At 40.4% G+C, this 22,008-nt stretch overlaps 1 protein-coding gene across 1 annotated transcript in view; it reads left to right on the forward strand.

The window, feature by feature from the left end:
* The window catches only part of LOC115126941 (short transient receptor potential channel 5), a 58,690-nt gene that overhangs the window by 15,420 nt on the left and 21,262 nt on the right, over nucleotides 1-22,008 (forward strand). Inside the window, exons 8-9 of the mRNA XM_065004903.1 lie at nucleotides 654-863; nucleotides 6,889-6,930. Of these exons, the coding sequence (XP_064860975.1) occupies nucleotides 654-863; nucleotides 6,889-6,930 (252 nt within the window). The remainder of the gene's footprint in view (nucleotides 1-653; nucleotides 864-6,888; nucleotides 6,931-22,008) is intronic.

Consider the following 22,008-nt stretch of genomic DNA (forward strand, 5'->3'; position numbering starts at 1 on the left):
TAACAACCGGATGAGTAATTGTCATAAAATATATTGTAGATCATGAAGGTTTTATTGAAGGTGAGTTTTCACCTCAGAGAGTCTGTATTTTTCTGGTGCTGCATCACACAGAGACATATTATTATTATCCTTTATCTTCCTCCATGTAACCTTTCTGCCAGAGCTTTATGTAAGATGAGGATAGAGGCCTTCCGCCCATGTATCACTCTCCCTGAGAGCTGTGGGAAAAAAGTACACCACGCACGCACGCACGCACGCACGCACGCACGCACGCACGCACGCACGCACGCACGCACGCACGCACGCACGCACGCACGCACGCACGCACGCACGCACACACACACACACACACACACACACACACACACACACACACACACACACACACACACACACACACACACACACACACACACACACACCTTGATCAACCAACCAAACCCTCACCCCTCCACTTAGACAACAGCTCATTGCCTGAGGCAGATCTATGGAAGGGGAGACAGGATGTAACTACAGGATGAGGAAACAAGTATTTTAGCCCTGCTATTAAGTGGGTTGTCATCACTCTGTGATAATAACGGTGACTGAATAGGATTTAAGAGTTTCAATTTTACTAGTGAATCCTCAACCTCCTTTAATATCTAAATGCACAGGACCATGCGGACATTGAATGGAAGTTTGCCCGCACCAAGCTGTGGATGAGTTATTTCGACGAGGGAGGAACTCTCCCGCCGCCCTTCAACATTGTCCCCAGTCCCAAGTCAGTGTGGTACCTGTGTGTGTGGACGTACAACCGCCTGTGTGGAGGGGACCAGCCCAGTCCTGACGAACTGAGGAAACACGAGAACTTAAAGGAGTTCACGGTAAAACATTTACAAACCTGTACAGTCAACATAGTATACACGTAACATTTCACCAGGCAGTTTCCTTTGGCTGTGTCATATCAGAGAAGGATGTTCATGTTCACTCTCTTTCATGTGATTGGTTTAGTGCTCATCATTGTCCTGTTCTTCTATTTCCATATAACATCCAAACAGGATCCTTGCCTGTAAATGTCATGGAGAGCTTTAGAATAGCGTTGGGGCTATCAGTGTTTGGCCCAGCTGGGATGTTACTGACTAAGGGCTGTATATCCTGGTTGTCCAGCTTCCAGCTGAAGTGAGCAGGCACATGTTGCCAAGCAACCCTGCCTCATGCTCCCAATTCCCTGGACGTTTCCCATTCAGCTGAACTTCTCTCCTCTGCTAGCAGCAATTGCCTGTTCTACTGTTCTCATAGTCTACTATTCTACTGCTCTACTCCACACTCCTGCTAAAACACAGGCACATTGCCTTCAACCAATCAAACACAACAGACACAAACTTAGCCACGCTCAAGGTCCTTAACGATATCATAACCGCCATCGATAAGAGACATTACTGTGCAGCTGTATTCATCGACCTGGCCAAGGCTTTCGACTCTGTCAATCACCACATTCTTATTGGCAGACTCAACAGCCTTGGTTTCTCAAATGATTGCCTCGCCTGGTTCAACAACTACTTCTCTGATAGAGTTCAGTGTGTCAAATTGGAGGGCCTGTTGTCCGGACCTCTGGCAGTCTCTATGGGAGTGCCACAGGGTTCAATTCTCAGGCCGACTCTCTTCCCTGTAAACATCAATGATGTCGCTCTTGCTGCTGGTGATCCTCTGATCCACCTCTATGCAGACGACACCATTCTGTATACTTCTGGCCCTTCTTTGGACACTGTGTTAATGTTAACAAACCTCCAGACGAGCTTCAATGCCATGCAACTCTCCTTCCGTGGCCTCCAACTGCTCTTAAACGCAAATAATACTAAATGCATGCTATTCAACCGATCATTGCCCGCACCTACCCGCCCATCCAGCATCACTACTCTGGACGGCTCTGACTTAGAATACGTGGATAACTACAAATACCTAGGTTTCTGGATAGACTGTAAACTCTCCTTCCAGACTCACATTAAGCATCTCCAATCCAAAATTAAATCCAGAATCAGCTTCCTATTTCGCAACAAAGCTTCCTTCACTCATGCTGCCAAGCATACCCTCGTAAAACTGACCATCCTACGTGAACACACACTACTCACCACTGCGACCTATACGCTCTCGTTGGCTGGCCCTCGCTTCATACTCGTCGCCAAACCCACTGGCTACAGGTTATCTACACGTCTCTGCTAGGTAAAGCCCCGCCTTATCTCAGCTCGCTGGTCACCATAGCAGCACCCACTCGTAGCACGCGCTCCAGCAGGTATATCTCACTGGTCACCCCCAAAGCCAATTCCTCCTTTGGTCGCCTTTCCTTCCAGTTCTCTGCTTCAACTGACTGGAACGAACTGCAAAAATCACTGAAGCTGGAGATTCCCATCTCCCTCACTAGCTTTAAGAACCAGCTGTCAGAGCAGCTCACAGATCACTGTACCTGTTCATAGCCCATCTGTATACAGCCCATCTATCTATCTCATCCCCATACTGTATTTATTTATTTTGCTCTTTTTGCACCACAGTATCTCTACTTGCACATCCATCTTTTGAACATCTACCATTCCAGTATACCATTGCCATAATGTAATTACTTTGCCACCATGGCCAATATATTGCCTTAACTCTCTTATTTGACCTAATTTGCACTCACTGTATATAGACATTGTTTTCTTTTTTTCTACTGTATTATTGACTATCTTTTTTTCATTCCATGTGTAACTCTGTGTTGTTGTATGTGTCGGAACTGCTATGCTTTATCTTGGCCAGGTCGCAGTTGCAAATGAGAACTTGTTCTCAACTAGCCTACCTGGTTAAGGCATATGCATATGCAGTATGGTTGAAGAGGAGAAAATATAGCAGAAGAAAAGACAGAAATGATCCTTGTATGGATGCATCTAACAGGACAGAGGAGGATAAGCCATGAAATACATGTAAAACTGTGGTGGTCATTTAATTAATTTACTGCTAATTGCTCATGTCTTTTTCATTGCTCTAAAATGTATAAATTGTGCAATTTGAGCCCACTCCATATTAATGCAAACCTTTCCTACTGCTGATTATGAAGGCAATGCACAGAGCATTCATACCCTTGGACTTTTTCCACATTTTGTTACGTAAAATGGATGAAATTAGTTTTTAGTTTTAGTTCAGGTGCATTCTGTTTCCATTGATCAACCTTGAGATGTTTCTACAACTTGATTGGAGCCCACCTGTGGTAAATTAAATTGATTGGACATGATTTAGAAAGGCACACACCTGTCTATATAAGGTCCCACAGTTGACAGTGCATGTCAGAGTAAAAACCAAGACATGAGGTCGAAGGAATTGTCTGTAGAGCTTTGAGACAGGATTGTGTCGAGGCACATATCTGGGGAAGGGTACCAAAAAAATGTCTGCAGCATTGAAGTTCCCCAAGAACACAGTGGCCTCCATCATTCTTAAATAGAAGAAGTTTGGAACCACTAAGACTCTTCCTAGAGCTTGCTGCCCGGCCAAACTGAGCAATCGGGGGACAAGGGCCTTGGTCAGGGAGGTGACCAAGAACCCAATGGTCACTCTGACAGAGCTCCAGAGTTCCTCTGTGGAGATGGGAGAACCTTCCAGAAGGACAACCATGTCTACAGCACTCCACCAATCAGGCCTTTATGGAAGCCACTCCTCAGTATAAGGCACATGTATCAAGGCACAAGGCGAGACCCACATGCAGACACAGGAGGCAGGTGGTTGGAGTCTTACAATGTTTATTAATCCAAAGGAGTAGGCAAGAGAATGGTCGTGGACAGGCAAGAGAATGGTCGTGGACAGGCAAGAGAATGGTCGTGGACAGGCAAGAGAATGGTCGTGGACAGGCAAGAGAATGATCGTGGACAGGCAAAAGGTCAAAACCAGATCAGAGTCCAGGAGATACAGAGTGGCAGACTGGCTCGTGGTCAAGGCAGGCAGAATGGTCAAGCAGGCGGGTAGAGAGTCCAGAAACAGGCAAGGGTCAAAACCGGGAGGACTAGAAAAAGGAGAATAGCCAAAGGAGTATTGGAAAAACACGCGGGTTGACTTGACTAACCAAACCAGATGAACTGGCACAGAGAGACAGGAAACACAGCGATAAATACACTGGGGAAAATAAGCGACACCTGGAGGGGGTGGAGACAATCACAAGGACAGGTGAAACAGATCAGGGCGTGACAACATGACAGCACGCTTGTAGTTTGCCAAAAGGCACCTAAAGACTCCCAGACCATGAGGAACAAGATTCTCTGGTCTGATGAAACCAATATTGAACTCTTTGGCCTGAATGCCAAGTGTCACGTCTGGAGGAAACCTGGCACCATCCCTACTGTGAAGCATGGTGGTGGCCGCATCATGCTGTTGGGATATTTTTCCGATTTTCGGAGACTAGTCAGGATCGAGGGAAAGATGAACGGCGCAATGTACAGAGAGATCCTTGACGAAACCTGCTCCAGAGTGGTCAGGACCTCAGACTGGGGCAAAGGATCACCTTCCAAAAGGACAACAACCCTAAGCACATAGCCAAGACAACACAGGAGTGGCTTTGAGACAAGTCTCTGAATGTCCTTGAGTGGCCCTGCCAGAGCCCGGACTTGAATCCGATCGAACATCTCTGGAGAGACCTGAAAATATCTGTGCAGCGACGCTCCCCATCCAACCTAAAATCAAATCAAATCAAATTTTATTTGTCACATACACATGGTTAGCAGATGTTAATGCGAGTGTAGCGAAATGCTTGTGCTTCTAGTTCCGACAATGCAGTAATAACCAACAAGTAATCTAACTAACAATTCTAAAACTACAGTGTAAGGGGATAAAGAATATGTACATAAAGATATATGAATGAGTGATGGTACAGAGCAGCATAGGCAAGATACAGTAGATGGTATCGAGTACAGTATATACATATGAGATGAGTATGTAAACAAAGTGGCATAGTTAAAGTGGCTAGTGATACATGTATTACATAAGGATGCAGTAGATGATATAGAGTACAGTATATACGTATGCATATGAGATGAATAATGTAGGGTATGTAACATTATATTAGATAGCATTGTTTAAAGTGGCTAGTGATATATTTTACATCATTTCCCATCAATTTCCATTATTAAAGTGGCTGGAGTTGAGTCAGTGTCAGTGTCAGTGTGTTGGCAGCAGCCACTCAATGTTAGTGGTGGCTGTTTAACAGTCTGATGGCCTTGAGATAGAAGCTGTTTTTTAGTCTCTCGGTCCCAGCTTTGATGCACCTGTACTGACCTCGCCTTCTGGATGATAGCGGGGTGAACAGGCAGTGGCTCGGGTGGTTGTTGTCCTTGATGATCTTTATGGCCTTCCTGTAACATCGGGTGGTGTAGGTGTCCTGGAGGGCAGGTAGTTTGCCCCCGGTGATGCGTTGTGCAGACCTCACTACCCTCTGGAGAGCCTTAAGGTTGTGGGCGGAGCAGTTGCCGTACCAGGCGGTGATGCAGCCCGCCAGGATGCTCTCGATTGTGCATCTGTAGAAGTTTGTGAGTGCTTTTGTTGACAAGCCGAATTTCTTCAGCCTCCTGAGGTTGAAGAGCCGCTGCTGCGCCTTCTTCACGATGCTGTCTGTGTGAGTGGACCAATTCAGTTTGTCTGTGATGTGTATGCCGAGGAACTTAAAACTTACTACCCTCTCCACTACTGTTCCATCGATGTGGATAGGGGGGTGTTCCCTCTGCTGTTTCCTGAAGTCCACAATCATCTCCTTAGTTTTGTTGAGTGTGAGGTTATTTTCCTGACACCACATTCCGAGGGCCCTCACCTCCTCCCTGTAGGCCGTCTCGTCGTTGTTGGTAATCAAGCCTACCACTGTTGTGTCGTCCGCAAACTTGATGATTGAGTTGGAGGCGTGCGTGGCCACGCAGTCGTGGGTGAACAGGGAGTACAGGAGAGGGCTCAGAACGCACCCTTGTGGGGCCCCAGTGTTGAGGATCAGCGGGGTGGAGATGTTGTTGCCTACCCTCACCACCTGGGGGCGGCCCGTCAGGAAGTCCAGTACCCAGTTGCACAGGGCGGGGTCGAGACCTGGGTCTAGGGTGTCATGAAGCATGTGGGAACAGCAGACTGGTATAGGGATTGATTGAATATGTCTGTAAACACACCGGCCAGCTGGTCTGCGCATGCTCTGAGGGTGCGGCTGGGGATGTCGTCTGGGCCTACAGCCTTGCGAGGGTTAACACGTTTAAATGTCTTACTCACCTCGGCTGCAGTGAAGGAGAGTCCGCATGTTGCAGGCCGTGTCAGTGGCACTGTATTGTCCTCAAAGCGGGCAAAAAAGTTATTTAGTCTGCCTGGGAGCAAGACATCCTGGTCCGTGACTGGGCTGGTTTTCTTCTTGTAGTCCGTGATTGACTGTAGACCCTGCCACATACCCTGCCACATACCTGACAGAGCTTGAGAGGATCTGCAGAGAAGAATGGGAGAAACCCCCCAAATACAGATGTGCCAAGCTTGTAGTGTCATACCCAAGAAGGACTCAAAGCTGTAATCACTGTCAAATGTGCTTCAACAAAGTATTGAGTAAAGGGTCTGAACACCAATGTATGGGGTATTGTGTGTCGATTGATGAGGGGGAAAACACTAATAATCAATTTTAGAATAAGCCTGTAATGTAACAAAATGTGGAAAAAGTCAATGGGTCTGAATACTTTCCTAATGCTCTGCATGTATATAAATTCCTTTGGTCTTTAAACACGGTTCAGAACATGTTTATTTAAGTCACTCTCCCAGTACAACTGTAACATGCAGAGAGACCTGTAAAGTGATACTGATATATCTGTGCTGTTGATAGAAATTCTGCATAACAACAAGTCATCAAGTCATTCGATTCTTCTGCTTTTCATGTGGTTCTAGGAGCGTCATGCTGACAACCTGATTCAGAACCAGCACTATCAGGTAACCGTCTGCTATCATAACAACCACGGACAAGAGCTTTTACACCTGCATTGCTTGCTGTTTGCGGTTTTAGGCTGGGTTTCTGTACAGCACTTTGAGATATCAGCTGATGTAAGAAGGGCTATATTAATACATTTGGTTTGATTTGTTTACAAACACCTCTTATTGAGCCAGATCCTTGACATTAATATACTGTAACAAACATTTGTGCTGCACATGTTTATTAGAATATATTACACTGTTGACCATGTAGCAGAGTGGGAGACATTATATATTACACTGTTGACCATGTAGCAGAGTGGGAGACATTATATATTACACTGTTGACCATGTAGCAGAGTGGGAGACATTATATATTACACTGTTGACCATGTAGCAGAGTGGGAGACATTATATATTACACTGTTGACCATGCAGCAAAGTGGGAGACATTATATATTACACTGTTGACCATGTAGCAGAGTGGGAGACATTATTACACTGTTGACCATGTAGCAGAGTGGGAGACATTATATATTACACACTGACATTATGATTACACTGTTGACATTATATATTACACTGTTGACCATGTAGCAGAGTGGGAGACATTATATATTACACTGTTGACCATGCAGCAGAGTGGGAGACATTATATATTACACTGTGACCACTGTTGACCATGTAGCAGAGTGGGAGACATTATATTACACTGTTGACACACTTACACTTGACCATGCAGCAGAGTGGGAGACATTATATATTACACTGTTGACCATGTGGCAGAGTGGGAGACACTATATATTACACTGTTGACCATGTAGCAGAGTGGGAGACACTATATATTACACTGTTGACCATGCAGCAGAGTGGGAGACATTATATATTACACTGTTGACCATGTAGCAGAGTGGGAGACATTATATATTACACTGTTGACCATGTAGCAGAGTGGGAGACATTATATATTACACTGTTGACCATGTAGCAGAGTGGGAGACATTATATATTACACTGTTGACCATGTAGCAGAATGGGAGACATTATATATTACACTGTTGACCATGCAGCAGAGTGGGAGACACTATATATTACACTGTTGACCATGTAGCAGAGTGGGAGACATTATATATTACACTGTTGACCATGTAGCAGAGTGGGAGACATTATATATTACACTGTTGACCATGTAGCAGAGTGGGAGACACTATATATTACACTGTTGACCATGTAGCAGAGTGGGAGACATTATATATTACACTGTTGACCATGTAGCAGAGTGGGAGACATTATATATTACACTGTCTACCATGCAGCAGAGTGGGAGACATTATATATTACACTGTTGACATTATATATTACACTGTTGACATTATATATTACACTGTTGACATTATATATTACACTGTTGACCATGCAGCAGAGTGGGAGACATTATATATTACACTGTTGACCATGTAGCAGAGTGGGAGACATTATATATTACACTGTTGACCATGTAGCAGAGTGGGAGACATTATATATTACACTGTTGACCATGTAGCAGAGTGGGAGACATTATATATTACACTGTTGACCATGCAGCAGAGTGGGAGACATTATATATTACACTGTTGACATTATATATTACACTGTTGACCATGCAGCAGAGTGGGAGACATTATATATTACACTGTTGACCATGTAGCAGAGTGGGAGACATTATATATTACACTGTTGACATTATATATTACACTGTTGACCATGTAGCAGAGTGGGAGACATTATATATTACACTGTTGACATTATATATTACACTGTTGACATTATATATTACACTGTTGACCATGTAGCAGAGTGGGAGACATTATATATTACACTGTTGACATTATATATTACACTGTTGACCATGTAGCAGAGTGGGAGACATTATATATTACACTGTTGACATTATATATTACACTGTTGACCATGTAGCAGAGTGGGAGACATTATATATTACACTGTCTACCATGCAGCAGAGTGGGAGACATTATATATTACACTGTTGACCATGTAGCAGAGTGGGAGACATTATATATTACACTGTTGACATTATATATTACACTGTTGACCATGCAGCAGAGTGGGAGACATTATATATTACACTGTTGACATTATATATTACACTGTTGACCATGTAGCAGAGTGGGAGACATTATATATTACACTGTTGACATTATATATTACACTGTCTACCATGCAGCAGAGTGGGAGACATTATATATTACACTGTTGACCATGTAGCAGAGTGGGAGACATTATATATTACACTGTTGACCATGTAGCAGAGTGGGAGACATTATATATTACACTGTTGACCATGTAGCAGAGTGGGAGACATTATATATTACACTGTTGACCATGTAGCAGAGTGGGAGACATTATATATTACACTGTTGACCATGTAGCAGAGTGGGAGACATTATATATTACACTGTTGACCATGCAGCAGAGTGGGAGACATTATATATTACACTGTTGACCATGTAGCAGAGTGGGAGACATTATATATTACACTGTTGACCATGTAGCAGAGTGGGAGACATTATATATTACACTGTTGACACTATATATTACACTGTTGACCATGCAGCAGAGTGGGAGACATTATATATTACACTGTTGACCATGTGGCAGAGTGGGAGACACTATATATTACACTGTTGACCATGTAGCAGAGTGGGAGACACTATATATTACACTGTTGACCATGCAGCAGAGTTGGATACAGAATATATTACACTGTTGACCATGTAGCAGAGTGGGAGACACTATATATTACACTGTTGACCATGTAGCAGAGTGGGAGACATTATATATTACACTGTTGACCATGTAGCAGAGTGGGAGACATTATATATTACACTGTTGACCATGTAGCAGAATGGGAGACATTATATATTACACTGTTGACCATGCAGCAGAGTGGGAGACACTATATATTACACTGTTGACCATGTAGCAGAGTGGGAGACATTATATATTACACTGTTGACCATGTAGCAGAGTGGGAGACATTATATATTACACTGTTGACCATGTAGCAGAGTGGGAGACACTATATATTACACTGTTGACCATGTAGCAGAGTGGGAGACATTATATATTACACTGTTGACCATGTAGCAGAGTGGGAGACATTATATATTACACTGTCTACCATGCAGCAGAGTGGGAGACATTATATATTACACTGTTGACATTATATATTACACTGTTGACATTATATATTACACTGTTGACATTATATATTACACTGTTGACCATGCAGCAGAGTGGGAGACATTATATATTACACTGTTGACCATGTAGCAGAGTGGGAGACATTCTATATTACACTGTTGACCATGTAGCAGAGTGGGAGACATTATATATTACACTGTTGACCATGTAGCAGAGTGGGAGACATTATATATTACACTGTTGACCATGCAGCAGAGTGGGAGACATTATATATTACACTGTTGACATTATATATTACACTGTTGACCATGCAGCAGAGTGGGAGACATTATATATTACACTGTTGACCATGTAGCAGAGTGGGAGACATTATATATTACACTGTTGACATTATATATTACACTGTTGACCATGCAGCAGAGTGGGAGACATTATATATTACACTGTTGACATTATATATTACACTGTTGACATTATATATTACACTGTTGACCATGTAGCAGAGTGGGAGACATTATATATTACACTGTTGACATTATATATTACACTGTTGACCATGTAGCAGAGTGGGAGACATTATATATTACACTGTTGACATTATATATTACACTGTTGACCATGTAGCAGAGTGGGAGACATTATATATTACACTGTCTACCATGCAGCAGAGTGGGAGACATTATATATTACACTGTTGACCATGTAGCAGAGTGGGAGACATTATATATTACACTGTTGACATTATATATTACACTGTTGACCATGCAGCAGAGTGGGAGACATTATATATTACACTGTTGACATTATATATTACACTGTTGACCATGTAGCAGAGTGGGAGACATTATATATTACACTGTTGACATTATATATTACACTGTCTACCATGCAGCAGAGTGGGAGACATTATATATTACACTGTTGACCATGTAGCAGAGTGGGAGACATTATATATTACACTGTTGACCATGTAGCAGAGTGGGAGACATTATATATTACACTGTTGACCATGTAGCAGAGTGGGAGACATTATATATTACACTGTTGACCATGTAGCAGAGTGGGAGACATTATATATTACACTGTTGACCATGTAGCAGAGTGGGAGACATTATATATTACACTGTTGACCATGTAGCAGAGTGGGAGACATTATATATTACACTGTTGACCATGCAGCAGAGTGGGAGACATTATATATTACACTGTTGACATTATATATTACACTGTTGACCATGCAGCAGAGTGGAAGACATTATATATTACACTGTTGACATTATATATTACACTGTTGACCATGCAGCAGAATGGGAGACATTATATATTACACTGTTGACCATGTAGCAGAGTGGGAGACATTATATATTACACTGTTGACCATGCAGCAGAGTGGGAGACATTATATATTACACTGTTGACCATGTAGCAGAGTGGGAGACACTATATATTACACTGTTGACCATGCAGCAGAGTGGGAGACATTATATATTACACTGTTGACCATGTAGCAGAGTGGGAGACATTATATATTACACTGTTGACCATGCAGCAGAGTGGGAGACATTATATATTACACTGTTGACCATGTAGCAGAGTGGGAGACATTATATATTACACTGTCTACCATGCAGCAGAGTGGGAGACATTATATATTACACTGTTGACATTATATATTACACTGTTGACCATGCAGCAGAGTGGGAGACATTATATATTACACTGTTGACCATGTAGCAGAGTGGGAGACATTATATATTACACTGTTGACCATGCAGCAGAGTGGGAGACATTATATATTACACTGTTGACCATGTAGCAGAGTGGGAGACATTATATATTACACTGTTGACATTATATATTACACTGTTGACATTATATATTACACTGTTGACCATGCAGCAGAGTGGGAGACATTATATATTACACTGTTGACCATGCAGCAGAATGGGAGACATTATATATTACACTGTTGACCATGCAGCAGAGTGGGAGACATTATATATTACACTGTTGACCATGTAGCAGAGTGGGAGACACTATATATTACACTGTTGACCATGTAGCAGAGTGGGAGACACTATATATTACACTGTTGACATTATATATTACACTGTTGACCATGTAGCAGAGTGGGAGACATTATATATTACACTGTTGACCATGCAGCAGAGTGGGAGACACTATATATTACACTGTTGACCATGCAGCAGAGTGGGAGACATTATATATTACACTGTTGACCATGTAGCAGAGTGGGAGACATTATATATTACACTGTTGACTATGCAGCAGAGTGGGAGACATTATATATTACACTGTTGACCATGTAGCAGAGTGGGAGACATTATATATTACACTGTCTGACCATGCAGCAGAGTGGGAGACATTATATATTACACTGTTGACATTATATATTACACTGTTGACCATGCAGCAGAGTGGGAGACATTATATATTACACTGTTGACCATGTAGCAGAGTGGGAGACATTATATATTACACTGTTGACCATGCAGCAGAGTGACATTATATATTACACTGTTGACATTATATATTACACTGTTGACATTATATATTACACTGTTGACCATGCAGCAGAGTGGGAGACATTATATATTACACTGTTGACCATGCAGCAGAGTGGGAGACATTATATATTACACTGTTGACCATGTAGCAGAGTGGGAGACATTATATATTACACTGTTGACCATGTAGCAGAGTGGGAGACATTATATATTACACTGTTGACCATGTAGCAGAGTGGGAGACATTATATATTACACTGTTGACATTATATATTACACTGTTGACCATGCAGCAGAGTGGGAGACATTATATATTACACTGTTGACCATGCAGCAGAGTGGGAGACATTATATATTACACTGTTGACCATGTAGCAGAGTGGGAGACATTATATATTACACTGTTGACATTATATATTACACTGTTGACCATGCAGCAGAGTGGGAGACATTATATATTACACTGTTGACCATGTAGCAGAGTGGGAGACATTATATATTACACTGTTGACATTATATATTACACTGTTGACCATGCAGCAGAGTGGGAGACATTATATATTACACTGTTGACATTATATATTACACTGTTGACATTATATATTACACTGTTGACCATGTAGCAGAGTGGGAGACATTATATATTACACTGTTGACATTATATATTACACTGTCTACCATGTAGCCATGTAGCAGAGTGGGAGACATTATATATTACACTGTTGACCATGTAGCAGAGTGGGAGACATTATATATTACACTGTTGACCATGTAGCAGAGTGGGAGACATTATATATTACACTGTTGACATTATATATTACACTGTTGACCATGCAGCAGAGTGGGAGACATTATATATTACACTGTTGACATTATATATTACACTGTTGACCATGTAGCAGAGTGGGAGACATTATATATTACACTGTTGACCATGCAGCAGAGTGGGAGACATTATATATTACACTGTTGACCATGTAGCAGAGTGGGAGACATTATATATTACACTGTTGACCATGTAGCAGAGTGGGAGACATTATATATTACACTGTTGACACTATATATTACACTGTTGACCATGCAGCAGAGTGGGAGACATTATATATTACACTGTTGACCATGTGGCAGAGTGGGAGACACTATATATTACACTGTTGACCATGTAGCAGAGTGGGAGACACTATATATTACACTGTTGACCATGCAGCAGAGTTGGATACAGAATATATTACACTGTTGACCATGTAGCAGAGTGGGAGACACTATATATTACACTGTTGACCATGTAGCAGAGTGGGAGACATTATATATTACACTGTTGACCATGTAGCAGAGTGGGAGACATTATATATTACACTGTTGACCATGTAGCAGAATGGGAGACATTATATATTACACTGTTGACCATGCAGCAGAGTGGGAGACACTATATATTACACTGTTGACCATGTAGCAGAGTGGGAGACATTATATATTACACTGTTGACCATGTAGCAGAGTGGGAGACATTATATATTACACTGTTGACCATGTAGCAGAGTGGGAGACACTATATATTACACTGTTGACCATGTAGCAGAGTGGGAGACATTATATATTACACTGTTGACCATGTAGCAGAGTGGGAGACATTATATTACACTGTTGACCATGCAGCAGAGTGGGAGACATTATATATTACACTGTTGACATTATATATTACACTGTTGACATTATATATTACACTGTTGACATTATATATTACACTGTTGACCATGCAGCAGAGTGGGAGACATTATATATTACACTGTTGACCATGTAGCAGAGTGGGAGACATTCTATATTACACTGTTGACCATGTAGCAGAGTGGGAGACATTATATATTACACTGTTGACCATGTAGCAGAGTGGGAGACATTATATATTACACTGTTGACCATGCAGCAGAGTGGGAGACATTATATATTACACTGTTGACATTATATATTACACTGTTGACCATGCAGCAGAGTGGGAGACATTATATATTACACTGTTGACCATGTAGCAGAGTGGGAGACATTATATATATGACATTATATATTACACTGTTGACCATGTAGCAGAGTGGGAGACATTATATATTACACTGTTGACATTATATATACACTGTTGACATTATATATTACACTGTTGACCATGTAGCAGAGTGGGAGACATTATATATTACACTGTTGACATTATATATTACACTGTTGACCATGTAGCAGAGTGGGAGACATTATATATTACACTGTTGACATTATATATTACACTGTTGACCATGTAGCAGAGTGGGAGACATTATATATTACACTGTTGACCATGCAGCAGAGTGGGAGACATTATATATTACACTGTTGACCATGTAGCAGAGTGGGAGACATTATATATTACACTGTTGACATTATATATTACACTGTTGACCATGCAGCAGAGTGGGAGACATTATATATTACACTGTTGACATTATATATTACACTGTTGACCATGTAGCAGAGTGGGAGACATTATATATTACACTGTTGACATTATATATTACACTGTCTGACCATGCAGCAGAGTGGGAGACATTATATATTACACTGTTGACCATGTAGCAGAGTGGGAGACATTATATATTACACTGTTGACCATGTAGCAGAGTGGGAGACATTATATATTACACTGTTGACCATGTAGCAGAGTGGGAGACATTATATATTACACTGTTGACCATGTAGCAGAGTGGGAGACATTATATATTACACTGTTGACCATGTAGCAGAGTGGGAGACATTATATATTACACTGTTGACCATGTAGCAGAGTGGGAGACATTATATATTACACTGTTGACCATGCAGCAGAGTGGGAGACATTATATATTACACTGTTGACATTATATATTACACTGTTGACCATGCAGCAGAGTGGGAGACATTATATATTACACTGTTGACATTATATATTACACTGTTGACCATGCAGCAGAGTGGGAGACATTATATATTACACTGTTGACTGTTGACATTATATATTACACTGTTGACCATGCAGCAGAGTGGACATTATATATTACACTGTTGACATTATATATTACACTGTTGACCATGTAGCAGAGTGGGAGACATTATATATTACACTGTTGACCATTAGCAGAGTGGGAGACATTATATATTACACTGTTGACCATGTAGCAGAGTGGGAGACATTATATATTACACTGTTGACCATGCAGCAGAGTGGGAGACATTATATATTACACTGTTGACCATGTAGCAGAGTGGGAGACATTATATATTACACTGTTGACCATGCAGCAGAGTGGGAGACATTATATATTACACTGTTGACATTATATATTACACTGTTGACCATGCAGCAGAGTGGGAGACATTATATATTACACTGTTGACCATGTAGCAGAGTGGGAGACATTATATATTACACTGTTGACCATGCAGCAGAGTGGGAGACATTATATATTACACTGTTGACCATGTAGCAGAGTGGGAGACATTATATATTACACTGTTGACATTATATATTACACTGTTGACATTATATATTACACTGTTGACCATGCAGCAGAGTGGGAGACATTATATATTACACTGTTGACCATGCAGCAGAATGGGAGACATTATATATTACACTGTTGACCATGCAGCAGAGTGGGAGACATTATATATTACACTGTTGACCATGTAGCAGAGTGGGAGACATTATATATTACACTGTTGACCATGTAGCAGAGTGGGAGACATTATATATTACACTGTTGACATTATATATTACACTGTTGACCATGTAGCAGAGTGGGAGACATTATATATTACACTGTTGACCATGCAGCAGAGTGGGAGACATTATATATTACACTGTTGACCATGCAGCAGAGTGGGAGACATTATATATTACACTGTTGACCATGTAGCAGAGTGGGAGACATTATATATTACACTGTTGACCATGCAGCAGAGTGGGAGACATTATATATTACACTGTTGACCATGTAGCAGAGTGGGAGACATTATATATTACACTGTTGGGAGACATTATATATTACACTGTTGACATTATATATTACACTGTTGACCATGCAGCAGAGTGGGAGACATTATATATTACACTGTTGACCATGTAGCAGAGTGGGAGACATTATATATTACACTGTTGACCATGCAGCAGAGTGGGACACATTATATATTACACTGTTGACATTATATATTACACTGTTGACATTATATATTACACTGTTGACCATGCAGCAGAGTGGGAGACATTATATATTACACTGTTGACCATGCAGCAGAGTGGGAGACATTATATATTACACTGTTGACCATGTAGCAGAGTGGGAGACATTATATATTACACTGTTGACCATGTAGCAGAGTGGGAGACATTATATATTACACTGTTGACCATGTAGCAGAGTGGGAGACATTATATATTACACTGTTGACATTATATATTACACTGTTGACCATGCAGCAGAGTGGGAGACATTATATATTACACTGTTGACCATGCAGCAGAGTGGGAGACATTATATATTACACTGTTGACCATGTAGCAGAGTGGGAGACATTATATATTACACTGTTGACATTATATATTACACTGTTGACCATGCAGCAGAGTGGGAGACATTATATATTACACTGTTGACCATGTAGCAGAGTGGGAGACATTATATATTACACTGTTGACATTATATATTACACTGTTGACCATGCAGCAGAGTGGGAGACATTATATATTACACTGTTGACATTATATATTACACTGTTGACATTATATATTACACTGTTGACCATGTAGCAGAGTGGGAGACATTATATATTACACTGTTGACATTATATATTACACTGTCTACCATGTAGCAGAGTGGGAGACATTATATATTACACTGTTGACCATGTAGCAGAGTGGGAGACATTATATATTACACTGTTGACCATGTAGCAGAGTGGGAGACATTATATATTACACTGTTGACATTATATATTACACTGTTGACCATGCAGCAGAGTGGGAGACATTATATATTACACTGTTGACATTATATATTACACTGTTGACATTATATATTACACTGTTGACCATGTAGCAGAGTGGGAGACATTATATATTACACTGTCTACCATGCAGCAGAGTGGGAGACATTATATATTACACTGTTGACATTATATATTACACTGTTGACCATGCAGCAGAGTGGGAGACATTATATATTACACTGTTGACCATGTAGCAGAGTGGACATTATATATTACACTGTTGACATTATATATTACACTGTTGACCATGCAGCAGAGTGGGAGACATTATATATTACACTGTTGACCATGTAGCAGAGTGGGAGACATTATATATTACACTGTTGACCATGCAGCAGAGTGGGAGACATTATATATTACACTGTTGACATTATATATTACACTGTTGATATGCAGCAGACTGTTGACATTATATATTACACTGTTGACATTATATAGCAGAGTTGACATTATATATTACACTGTTGACCATGCAGCAGAGTGGGAGACATTATATATTACACTGTTGACCATGTAGCAGAGTGGGAGACATTATATATTACACTGTTGACATTATATATTACACTGTTGACATTATATATTACACTGTTGACCATGCAGCAGAGTGGGAGACATTATATATTACACTGTTGACCATGCAGCAGAGTGGGAGACATTATATATTACACTGTTGACATTATATATTACACTGTTGACATTATATATTACACTGTTGACATTATATATTACACTGTTGACCATGCAGCAGAGTGGGAGACATTATATATTACACTGTTGACCATGTAGCAGAGTGGGAGACATTATATATTACACTGTTGACCATGTAGCAGACTGTTGGGAGACATTATATATTACACTGTTGACCATGTAGCAGAGTGGGAGACATTATATATTACACTGTTGACCATGCAGCAGAGTGGGAGACATTATATATTACACTGTTGACATTATATATTACACTGTTGACCATGCAGCAGAGTGGGAGACATTATATATTACACTGTTGACCATGTAGCAGAGTGGGAGACATTATATATTACACTGTTGACATTATATATTACACTGTTGACCATGTAGCAGAGTGGGAGACATTATATATTACACTGTTGACATTATATATTACACTGTTGACATTATATATTACACTGTTGACCATGTAGCAGAGTGGGAGACATTATATATTACACTGTTGACATTATATATTACACTGTTGACCATGTAGCAGAGTGGGAGACATTATATATTACACTGTTGACATTATATATTACACTGTTGACCATGTAGCAGAGCAGGAGACATTATATATTACACTGTTGACCATGCAGCAGAGTGGGAGACATTATATATTACACTGTTGACCATGTAGCAGAGTGGGAGACATTATATATTACACTGTTGACATTATATATTACACTGTTGACCATGCAGCAGAGTGGGAGACATTATATATTACACTGTTGACATTATATATTACACTGTTGACCATGTAGCAGAGTGGGAGACATTATATATTACACTGTTGACATTATATATTACACTGTTGACCATGCAGCAGAGTGGGAGACATTATATATTACACTGTTGACCATGTAGCAGAGTGGGAGACATTATATATTACACTGTTGACCATGTAGCAGAGTGGGAGACATTATATATTACACTGTTGACCATGTAGCAGAGTGGGAGACATTATATATTACACTGTTGACCATGTAGCAGAGTGGGAGACATTATATATTACACTGTTGACCATGCAGCAGAGTGGGAGACATTATATATTACACTGTTGACCATGTAGCAGAGTGGGAGACATTATATATTACACTGTTGACCATGTAGCAGAGTGGGAGACATTATATATTACACTGTTGACCATGCAGCAGAGTGGGAGACATTATATATTACACTGTTGACATTATATATTACACTGTTGACCATGCAGCAGAGTGGAAGACATTATATATTACACTGTTGACATTATATATTACACTGTTGACCATGCAGCAGAATGGGAGACATTATATATTACACTGTTGACCATGTAGCAGAGTGGGAGACATTATATATTACACTGTTGACCATGCAGCAGAGTGGGAGACATTATATATTACACTGTTGACCATGTAGCAGAGTGGGATATATATTACACTGTTGACCATGCAGCAGAGTGGGAGACATTATATATTACACTGTTGACCATGTAGCAGAGTGGGAGACATTATATATTACACTGTTGACCATGCAGCAGAGTGGGAGACATTATATATTACACTGTTGACCATGTAGCAGAGTGGGAGACATTATATATTACACTGTCTGACCATGCAGCAGAGTGGGACTGTTGACATTATATATTACACTGTTGACATTATATATTACACTGTTGACCATGCAGCAGAGTGGGAGACATTATATATTACACTGTTGACCATAGCAGAGTGGGAGACATTATATATTACACTGTTGACCATGCAGCAGAGTGGGAGACATTATATATTACACTGTTGACCATGTAGCAGAGTGGGAGACATTATATATTACACTGTTGACATTATATATTACACTGTTGACATTATATATTACACTGTTGACCATGCAGCAGAGTGGGAGACATTATATATTACACTGTTGACCATGCAGCAGAATGGGAGACATTATATATTACACTGTTGACCATGCAGCAGAGTGGGAGACATTATATATTACACTGTTGACCATGTAGCAGAGTGGGAGACACTATATATTACACTGTTGACCATGTAGCAGAGTGGGAGACACTATATATTACACTGTTGACATTATATATTACACTGTTGACCATTAGCAGATTACACTGTTGACCATGCAGCAGAGTGGGAGACATTATATATTACACTGTTGACCATGCAGCAGAGTGGGAGACATTATATATTACACTGTTGACCATGTAGCAGAGTGGGAGACATTATATATTACACTGTTGACCATGCAGCAGAGTGGGAGACATTATATATTACACTGTTGACCATGTAGCAGAGTGGGAGACATTATATATTACACTGTCTACCATGCAGCAGAGTGGGAGACATTATATATTACACTGTTGACATTATATATTACACTGTTGACCATGCAGCAGAGTGGGAGACATTATATATTACACTGTTGACCATGTAGCAGAGTGGGAGACATTATATATTACACTGTTGACCATGCAGCAGAGTGGGACACATTATATATTACACTGTTGACATTATATATTACACTGTTGACATTATATATTACACTGTTGACCATGCAGCAGAGTGGGAGACATTATATATTACACTGTTGACCATGCAGCAGAGTGGGAGACATTATATATTACACTGTTGACCATGTAGCAGAGTGGGAGACATTATATATTACACTGTTGACCATGTAGCAGAGTGGGAGACATTATATATTACACTGTTGACCATGTAGCAGAGTGGGAGACATTATATATTACACTGTTGACATTATATATTACACTGTTGACCATGCAGCAGAGTGGGAGACATTATATATTACACTGTTGACCATGCAGCAGAGTGGGAGACATTATATATTACACTGTTGACCATGTAGCAGAGTGGGAGACATTATATATTACACTGTTGACATTATATATTACACTGTTGACCATGCAGCAGAGTGGGAGACATTATATATTACACTGTTGACCATGTAGCAGAGTGGGAGACATTATATATTACACTGTTGACATTATATATTACACTGTTGACCATGCAGCAGAGTGGGAGACATTATATATTACACTGTTGACATTATATATTACACTGTTGACATTATATATTACACTGTTGACCATGTAGCAGAGTGGGAGACATTATATATTACACTGTTGACCATGCAGCAGAGTGGGAGACATTATATATTACACTGTTGACCATGTAGCAGAGTGGGAGACATTATATATTACACTGTCTACCATGCAGCAGAGTGGGAGACATTATATATTACACTGTTGACATTATATATTACACTGTTGACCATGCAGCAGAGTGGGAGACATTATATATTACACTGTTGACCATGTAGCAGAGTGGGAGACATTATATATTACACTGTTGACCATGCAGCAGAGTGGGAGACATTATATATTACACTGTTGACCATGTAGCAGAGTGGGAGACATTATATATTACACTGTTGACATTATATATTACACTGTTGACATTATATATTACACTGTTGACCATGCAGCAGAGTGGGAGACATTATATATTACACTGTTGACCATGCAGCAGAATGGGAGACATTATATATTACACTGTTGACCATGCAGCAGAGTGGGAGA

Source organism: Oncorhynchus nerka, linkage group LG19 (genome assembly GCF_034236695.1).
Source record: "Oncorhynchus nerka isolate Pitt River linkage group LG19, Oner_Uvic_2.0, whole genome shotgun sequence".
Classification (NCBI taxonomy): Eukaryota; Metazoa; Chordata; class Actinopteri; order Salmoniformes; family Salmonidae; genus Oncorhynchus; species Oncorhynchus nerka.